Source organism: Cryptomeria japonica, chromosome 3 (assembly GCF_030272615.1).
Source record: "Cryptomeria japonica chromosome 3, Sugi_1.0, whole genome shotgun sequence".
Classification (NCBI taxonomy): Eukaryota; Viridiplantae; Streptophyta; class Pinopsida; order Cupressales; family Cupressaceae; genus Cryptomeria; species Cryptomeria japonica.
In genome coordinates, this window is record NC_081407.1 from 165,910,470 (window position 1) to 165,920,626 (window position 10,157).

The 10,157-nt window shown below is 34.6% G+C and overlaps 1 protein-coding gene across 3 annotated transcripts; it reads left to right on the plus strand.

The window, feature by feature from the left end:
• Positions 1 to 6,366: 6,366 nt before the first annotated feature.
• Positions 6,367 to 8,795, plus strand: LOC131048321 (small ribosomal subunit protein eS28). 3 transcript variants are annotated; one of them, XM_057982234.2, is made up of 3 exons: positions 6,367 to 6,600; positions 7,638 to 7,693; positions 8,196 to 8,795. In XM_057982234.2, exon 3 carries the CDS (start codon positions 8,202 to 8,204, stop codon positions 8,397 to 8,399), a length of 198 nt encoding a protein of 65 aa, XP_057838217.1. In that variant the 5' UTR covers positions 6,367 to 6,600; positions 7,638 to 7,693; positions 8,196 to 8,201; the 3' UTR covers positions 8,400 to 8,795. The 3 variants fall into 3 exon arrangements, with proteins under 3 accessions (XP_057838217.1, XP_057838216.1, XP_057838218.1); XM_057982233.2 differs by lacking the exon at positions 7,638 to 7,693 and having other exon boundaries at positions 6,368 to 6,600; positions 8,193 to 8,795; XM_057982235.2 differs by lacking the exon at positions 7,638 to 7,693 and having other exon boundaries at positions 6,373 to 6,600.
• Positions 8,796 to 10,157: the final 1,362 nt, after the last annotated feature.

Genomic DNA, 10,157 nt, shown 5'->3' on the forward strand with positions numbered 1-10,157 from the left:
TACCTTTGACAAGGGAAATTCATATTATTCCACATCCAAATCCCCATATTTGTACAACTCCTCTATCACCTCTACCCACAACCTAAGTCCCTTATACTAAAATCCTTCAAACCATAATCCTAATATTCCATATAATCCTAATCTTCCATATAATCATAATACTTCATTTAATCCTAGTCCTCCAAGTTGTAATCATGATCCTCCACTTGATCTCCAAATCTATAATATAATCATCTAATCAATAATCCTAATCTTCCATCTAATCATAAACCATAGTTTAATCCTAATCCTCCTAATTCCCAAATCACTCCATCAAAATCCACATCATCCCCATCCTCCAAGTCCTCTGTTCATGAATTTCTCCAAGTACTATTAGCAAAAGAGATTAAATATCAACCTCCAAATAATTTTTTGTAATCTTCTCATGCCATGCATCCACCTACATCCTCTCCAAACTAAGACAAACTCCAATCCCCTAGGATTCATTAATCTCTTATCTCTCCATCAACCCAACTTTAAGAATCTAAAACTCCTCCCCCATCATAGTATCCACGCAACTCTAAATATTCCAAGAAATTGTTCCAAAGCATGATATCATAGATCCCATTCCATCTCAATATCTAAATAACCCTCTAAATCTCCTATTCAATGATCTCATTATAAGTCATGAGAAAACCACCCCTTTAATCCCATCTAATAACCCCTTTCCAAGTCAATATCAATACATCCACCTTCCTCCCCATCATGATCTCCTCCCGATTCAACATCAAAGTATCCCTTCATCTCCATGCCATGACCCTAATCCATCTCAATATTCCAACATCCAAATCCTAATCACCATCACGATCCTAATCCTCCACAACATTTGATCACCCCTACTCAAGCTATCCCCGAGCCCCATATTTATTAATTTAGCTCCTCCACCTTCATCCAATATGGTTTCCTCCAAGAACATATTATTCATTCAACCTCTCATCCTCATAAATATGGACTTGCATCTTTCTTTCAAAATAACAAGTATCCCATTAGAAAAACAATCTATCGAAACATGTATCATCGAGGCAAAGGGTTATGCCTCCATGAAGAAGGCATATTGGAACCCCTCCAAATCAAATCGAATCCAAGTTCATATGGCCTTGTCTACCAATCTCATTCTCAAAAAATTGGTAATCTCTCTATCTCTCCTAAATCACATATCCCCTTATATAAATCTAAATCACACCATTCCCCATCTTCCAAATCTATTTTGGGCCTTTATATTTCAAAACCCATTCCTTCCTCATATACATCTATTTTGGGTCCTTATATCGCAAAACCAAATACTTCATCCCTTTCATCCATCTTAATTCCTTACATCCATCCATCCACTGCCTCCATCACCTTAATCTCAAAACCCACCTCTCCATCACCTCATATCCCTATTCAAGATTAACAAAGGAACGCCTATTTGAATTCATTCCTAAATTATTCCTCCATGTCATCCATAATATCTCCAAATCATTCATCATCATGTACCCCTATCATTTATATTGGAAGCAATTTGGATGCTAAATAAAAAATGCATAAAATAAAAAATTGAAGGATCAACATGTCCCATCAAAAATATTTTCTAAAAAAAAAGAAAAATGTGATCCAAAAGCAATAAAAAATTAGAAGGCCAAAAAGGCTAAAAACTTAAAAATAAAAATAAAAAAACATGTGGATTCCCAAGAAATTAAAAGAAGCAATGCATCTCAAAGTTCAACCCAAATTGGCATCCAAATTCACTAATCCAAAAATAGTCCTGCACTCCTAAGTCCTTTAATCCTCCATCTAAAAATCCCCCATCTTCCAAATCCATTTTGAGCCTTATGTCTCATAATCCACTATCCTAAGTCCTCCATCATCTCCTTCATCCATTTTGGGTCCCTATGCTCCAAAATCCATCTCCAATCCTTCATCTAAACTTCAAAATTCAAACTCTTACACAACTACACCAACCCTCAAGGTTTGTGTCAATGTTGATCTTCCTAACATCCCCATCCCCTTATCACACAATTATTCCAGCATCTCGTTCATTATCCAACATTCATTTTGCATCCTTACATTCCTTTAATCCAACCCTCCTGATAAATACTCATCCTTCTTTATCTTTCCATCTATTTCATCCCCCTTAATTTTCTTTTGTCATTGTCTATGAGCACACCTCCAATTATTTGGTATATTATAACATGCCCTCAAGGATACTATCTATGGACTAGATGCTTGAATCTTTCCTCCATCTCCCTATTATTTGTCCACTATACTATATATCCACTTATTTATATCCTTATCCTCATCCCTCTCTATCCAAACTATTCCAAACATCTAAAACAACCAAAAAAAAAAAAATTTAAAAATCATCCAACGATGAAAACCATTTCTTTTGGAACCTTAGGCAAGTACCATGATGAAAACTTGGTAAACAAGTGTCATGTGTAATCCCTATACTCTTGCAATCTACACTTGCAAGAAAGATTCATCCATGCTATCCTACCTTCCACATCCTCTATATCCTCCATCCATTATCCATTATCCTATCTAAGTCCGTCCTCCTTTTCCATATTTGATCTTAACTATCATATACATAGCCTCTATTCACTGTCCATATCCTCTCTAAGTCCATATTCCTTTCCCATCTTTGATCTTGAATACCTTATCCATATCTTCCATCTTATATTCCCCATCCTATCCAAATCCATCCTCCCTTCCCACCATTGATCTTGATTAAGCTAGGGGGAAAATATCCATGCATGCTTTTGACAATACCAATCTTAACTCCTCTATCATCCATATCCCTCACACATTACCCTTCCATCTCATACATATTTATCCAACATCCTTCCATCCTTATTTTTTTAGACTACAAAAATTAGGTAGCCCGCTATAAAATATAATGCACCTAGTAAAAAAAGTCATGTGACTGACAATGTTGGCATGCCACACCCTCCAATATCATGGGGACAAGGGGAGACTAGACCTCATGATCTCTTTCCTACAACATGATGCTTTAGCCAATCGATCTAGGGCCCTTGATCCATCCTTCCATCCTTAATTGCACTACCTCTAGTGTGGGGCATTTTACTCCTTTGCAACATAGGACCCTTGGATCTTCATCCTCCTATCCTCCATCATTTCGTCCTCAATCTCTTATCACTATCCATCCACTCAATACCTCTAGCTTCTATACAAATAATCCCACCATCCTTTTATCTTTTACCGATCCTTGGTTCTCCCTTGTCATTGGTTCTTATCCATTCTTCTATCATTACCATTTTATCTTCCACACAATATAATCCCATTCTAATCCATTTATACTCCTTTCATCCCTGCAATACAAAAATCCCAAATCAATCGATCCAATGCAAACAACTCTAATCCATACAATCCAATCATGCAAGGTAGCCCACCATCCTAAAGTACCCATCACTTTTTTATCTAAATGAGCTGATAATCCATTCATCAACTTCAATCCAATTATCATCGTAGGGATGTACCCTTCCTAATCCTTAGGGTATGCATTGTTTTTATCATTAACTTTGCTATCCTCATCAACAATTCATTGATCGATCAATTAGTTTTCCATCTTAACTAGGGGAAAAAAATTGCTTGCTTGTTTCTTGTGTGTTATCATTATTTGCACTTATCACATGGTCTTTGCATCCCATTTTCACAAAGGAAACATGGTCTTTTATATCATGGCATTGTCATAAGGCATATATATGTGCACTTGACCTTTTTTATCACTTGCTTGACATATTATCACCTTGTTTCTTTATACCTTGATGGATAACATCAAGTATAATATCAAATCTAGATTTCTTATACCACCACAACATGATTCTCATCCAACCCCTCTCAATCCATCTATTCATCATCCCTATTTTTTTCATTCATCCTTCATCATATGATCCTCCTATCTATTTCAGGAGCACAATCATGTCCTTGACACCTACTTGTCCTCTTGAGGGGGCATACCACTACCTCCTTGTCATCCTTCCTCATCCATACTAGTGATTGGGGCATCATGGTACTAGTCCTTATCCCTTTCTATTTAATATATTTTATTCTTGTTTGATATGTTTGTCACTTAGATTATAGTCATGACATTGTATCAAAGAGGGAGAAACTGTACACACCTAAATTCATCCATACCTAGTTGTAATTGATTTTATCCCATTCTAGCCAATCAAATAAATATTTATTAATTATTTAATTCATCCTTTATCTTTATCATTCACTCGTGATTAAATAAATTTACATTTATTAAGTCTAAGCTTACTCCCCACAACCTCCAACTAAATCAACTACTTAATTGATTTAAGTTGATTAACCCTCATTACTATTTTCCTAATATTTAATTCCACCTCACCTTCAATCCTAGTCATTAAATCAATCCACATTGATCAAGATCTAAATTTGTCAACATGTGACAAGGGTCTCTACCCTCCTCTTGCTCACACATGTGTGAGCATGCAAAGGTCACCTCACAATCACCCCATTTCTTGTAGATGTCATAAGATAGCCACCCTACATTTCTCACTTGTCTCTTTCATGAGCTTCCACATGTGTGCTCACATCTAGCTCTTACACGTCCATTCTCCTTGTGACACTGGTCACAAGGCTAAGCCCTCAATCCATGCCATCTCTCTCAATCAATCCTAGCCATCAAAAAAATCATCACATCTTGATCATTGATTTTTCTCATAGAAAAAATATAAATTGAGGCCTTTGCTCTCATTTTATACATCCACACTTATCCTAACTACATGTTGTCCCCTCTTCTATCCAATCTATCATAAATCTCAACATCATGTTGTTGGTGTGAGCAACCACATTCCACCCAAACTACACAACATAAAATGAGCAAATCAAGTGGAGAAGGGTGCCTCTACTTCAACTCAATCCATGAGATGAGAAGGTAAAAGGTAAGGTAACATTGTGTTATTTCATTTTATCCATTTCATGTCATTTATCATTTTTTTCATTTTCAACATCCTTGTGAGCTTGTAAGGATGGGTGGTTCGAGACTTAGAACCTAGCCTAGATCTCATGTGAAGCTTTGAAGCAAAATGTGGAGCTTTGGGAGATTTTTGATAAAAGTTGGCCACATTTTATTCTTCCTGGCAGTGATAGGGTATAATGAGAAAATCACTTCAAAGTTCATCAATTCTTGGATGCATGGCGAAGCTTCTATTGGAGAGACTCACTCCAAGGTGGCATAGGAGCTTATTGTGAGGGCTACAAGGTTAAAATGTGAAGGGGCCAAGGTGGAGAAGAGAATTAAAGAAAATTACCAAAATATGATCGATGCTTTCTTAGAAGAAGGTGAAAAAGTTAATAAATATCAAAAAGTGTACAATAGGGTGAATCCACCTGCGTTGTAGGCCATGGTACTTAGTTTGCATGTTATGAAATATTATTTTCCTTGAATGTAGATTTAATGGGTTTTAGAAGAAATAAAGATTTAATCTTAAAGAAATGAGCCATTAGAATTTTATCTAACCAGTGGATAGACTACCACCTCCCTTTGATAATAGCCTGAATCAAATGATAAACTTTCAAATATCTTAAATTTCACCTCCCTTTGATAATAGCCTCAATCAAATGATAAACTTTCAAATATCTTAATTTTCTTTAATGTGATGTTAGTTATGCATTTCAATGATTGTGAAATGTTTTATTGTTTGTCATTGCATGTGATGTATTTAACAAACTTAATGAATATTATAGCATATTATATGCTCTGACATTTGTCAAAATAAAATATTGCATGCTTTAGATTTTAAAAAAGATATCCAATAACATTTTATATGTCATACTTATAGATAGCACTAATATAAATATTTAAAATAATACTATTTAAAAGATGTAGAGAGATATTAGTGAAAGCACTTTGTCTATCCTATATGACAAAGAGACAATCTTTCAAATAAATATATTTAAAATATCATTTATTACTACTGGAACCGTACCGACAACTGTTATATGCATCTTAATTGCTTATAGCTATTGTTCCGACTTCTAGGTACCTAGTAGTGTCACACCCAGTGGGATCCATTATGCGCACAAGGGTCAAAAAACATAGATTTCAAAGTGTCACTCAATACCTACTTAAAGATGCCCCAATAACCGTGCACTTTAAATTGTCAATACTTATGGACAAATGTCTTAGTAGTCATGCACAAATGCCTTGGTAGTGCTAAAAAGTGTGACTATTGATACATGTGAAATTTATTAATGAGCTTTTAATTATCATTCTTTTGATTCCTTAGAATCAAAATTAATAATTGAAAGGTTGAGTGCTCAAGAAATGAACATAAAACCTCTCGATTAAAAAGGCATCGAATATTTTGGCCCCCTTCACTGGACCAGAACCTTAGAAAGGTGGTTATACCAAATGGGTTTAAACGGTTTAGATGGATTAGGGTTTCGCAAGCCTTCTAAAACCCTACAGAGTCTCGCTGTTAATTATATCTTGTGAATTTGGTTCACAATACTTGGCGTTTTGATCAAGCCGCAGCAGCGTGAAAAAAAAAAAAAACATTTTTCTACTCTTAATTTTCTAAGGCTCGCGATTTGGTAAGCTATTTTTTCGCTGGCTCAGAATATAATTTGTAGATATATATCAAATTCGATGTTAACAGATTTGTATGGTGACCGCTAATCGGTGTCTTTATAACCCCAATTTTGTGTTGTTTCAGTTAATGGCTTTCCGTCGTGTTCAGTTTATTTAACGTAAAATCCTTAAATATTTATGTCGAAAGATACACAAGGGTTTTCATATTACCGTGATCCTTATGCACAATTGGCTGATTCAGATTCTTGATTTGTATTGTACATTAGTTCTGCCATCTTCCATGTACAAACAATTTTTACAGACGTGCAAATTCTTCGTTTGTCCCCGTTATTCTAGATTTCTTAGATTTTCTTCGCTGGTGCCTAGGCACTGTGCTTTGTGGGAATTTATTTGGGCTTGTAAATTAATACATATGCCAAACCTGTAAAAAAAACATTTGGATGCACATCATATCATCCAGAATACCTCTTAAAGTGTAAATTTTAACTTAATTTGGTTTGATTTTTCTTTACAGCGTGTCTAGATGGTTTGATTCCAGAAAGTAGCTTTAATCAAGCTGTTTTAGGAGTTAAAGTTAACCATTAATAGCACTATTTTGAACACTTCTTTAACCACTTTCTTGCGGTCATGCTCAATCAATTGGATAGACAGCCCTTATTGTAATGCTTATATTGTTTCATTAATTTTAATATTGTTACATAGTGATACTACTGCGAATTTAATTTTTAAAAGGTTTTACTGTAAAATGATAAGAATGATATATAGATGGTTCTCCTATATTTTCTAGGAACAACAATATGATCCCACGAGACATTTATATCTTATTCTACTGTTATATGGCAATACAACTTTTAAGTTTTAGATGCATATTTACATTCAGACATTTATATCTCATTCTACTGTTATATGGCAATACAACTTTTAAGTTTTAGATGCATATTTACATTCTTTCCTACAGTAGTGGCAGAGAAGCATGTTTATAGACATTAGCTGTTCATACTTTTTGATAGCTATTTACTTTGGCATTTTGGTATTATAGTGCCCAGTGAATCATCTGAACTGTTGATTTAGCCCCACAATTGAACTTCCTCCAAGGTATATATAATTGTTTTAATTTTAATATTTTATTTATTTTTTCTATAATATTTTGCATTCCTTTATTTTGTATTGTTTTCTTTTCTTTTCTTTTTTTTTTTCTGTTTTTTCTTTTATTGTCAGCCTTTTGTTCCTTGTCCTCCTTGATTGATATTTATATGTGCTTAATTGTGCAATTTTCTAACATATTTATGTAATCCTAATGCTGGATCATGTAGAATGATCCAAAATGTTAATTTTGTTGATAACTCAACGCAGTTTGATCCAGAAAAATTGTTCAAACATACGATTGTCAAGGATTAGCTGAAGTTTAGTCAATCCACTTTATGCACATGTTTTAGTGGTTGAAAACTGAGCAAATTAATAACATCTGTTCCCTCCTTTATATCACGATGTTGTTAGTTCCTAGGCTTTCTCCAGATTGTTGGAAATTAATAATCTTACACTTGTTCCTAATGATTATACCCTCAATTGTATTTGTTACTCTTGTATGCCTTAGCAGGAAACCATGGATGCGGGTGTGAAGATGGCAGTTGTGGTCAAGGTCATTGGCCGTACTGGATCAAGAGGTCAAGTTACACAGGTTCGAGTGAAGTTTCTGGATGACCAGAATCGTCTCATTATGCGAAATGTGAAAGGTCCTGTCAGAGAAGGTGACATCCTTACTCTGCTGGAATCTGAAAGAGAAGCAAGGAGACTGCGGTAATTATGTTTTTGTATCATCGTATATGGATTTGGACTATGGGTGGATTAGCTTGTGACACTTTTTCCAGTTTTTTGCCATGAAGAGAGGCCACATAGTATTACCGGAGTTTATTGCAAAGTTTTTTACTGGTTTGGTTTATTGGACGATAATTATAATTATTGGCTACTCCTCTTGATTTGAAATCAAGAATATCATGTGGTTTGCTGGAAGCGTACATTGATCTGTGATCATGATTGTTCCCTTGACGAACCTATTACCTTTTTTTCCTTTTTGCATATCAAATATGTATACAGTTTACAGAAATAACAAGTTTTGTGCTTTTGAGGTGTTTTTGGCCTTGCATACCTGTAAACTATCCTCCTAAATTCCTAATAATACTGTTCTATATTACTGATTTGCGGGTATGAGTTCCATTGCCTTTATTACACTCGCTTAAGTTTCTAAAATTGTTTACATTGTTAATCTTTTTAAACTTGATAATAAACTACTCTACCAAAAAAAAATTGAGCAGCATGCCAAAATGTTTTGAAATCTTTATACTCTCCTTTTTTGTTTGGGTGAGATGTTTATTCTGAGACATCTGATTTTTCGGTATCTGAACGATATTACAATTGCTTTTTACCTTGTCATTTGAATGCTTTTGTCAATACGGTCCTCATCTGTCATAGCTAGGTTTGAATGAGATTCTAAATCATGAATTATGCTGACAATTCTGAAAATGACTGGTTATATTTTTGATGGTCAGATATTTGTAACAGCAAGTTATTAAGCTTGTCAATGAAAATTAACATTTTATGTAACATTATGGAAGCCCTTGGCATGGTTTCATGGATATCTAAAAAGTCCAATTTGATGTTAGTATGTGTTTCTCTGAATTGTTTACGTATCAGAGGAATCAAATTCTGGCAACATGTGTTTGACAACTGAACAGGGTACATTTTTCTGCCTTAACAAAAATTGGTGAGAATTGTCATTATGTTTAGGGACTAGCAATGCTTCACATTTCTGGTGGAATGGGTTTGACCATAACAAAATGCAGTGACAACTGTCATATGTTAAGGGACTAGCAACATTTTTGGTCTTTTTATTTGCTTACGCAAAAATTAACAATTCATTGATATGTTATTACAAAAGTAAGCTTATCTATAGACCGGAGTACTAGTAGTGTGAAGTCCTTTTGATGTTAAAAGGATTTCACCTATCTGCTGTGTCAGCATATTTTTTAATCTAGATTCATATGTGAAATGCTTTGTACATGGAGCTTTTCTAAAATGGATTGTCAGTCTTGCCATTTGCATCAAAAGAATTGACTTTATTGAAATAGTTGCCTGGCCAATTGTTCTGTCCACTATGACTATCTGAAGAGATATTGTGGTAGTTGTGCAAAGTTGGTTTTAAACCTCTTGCTTCTGAAAGAATCCAGCTTTAGATTGGGTTCACTTTTTCCCAGCAGTCTTCCTTAAGGTCGTAAATGCTATTCTGAGGTTTAGAAAACTTTCAATGTTATGTTTTTTCACTGAAAAATCCACTGTGATTGTTGATTTAAGCTGATGTTATGTTTGTGATAAATTGACAAGGAGGTCCACCGGACCTATAAACAAAATGTTATTGATCCTTAAAGTAAATGCCAATTTGCATTCCTCCATGTTGTTAGCTGCTGGTTGAATTATTACTAATGTTCTGTTGAAAGCAAGATTTAAGGGATGGAATAACTTTGGCCTGCAATCAATCGTAGTTGATGATTGCTTGTGACCTTGA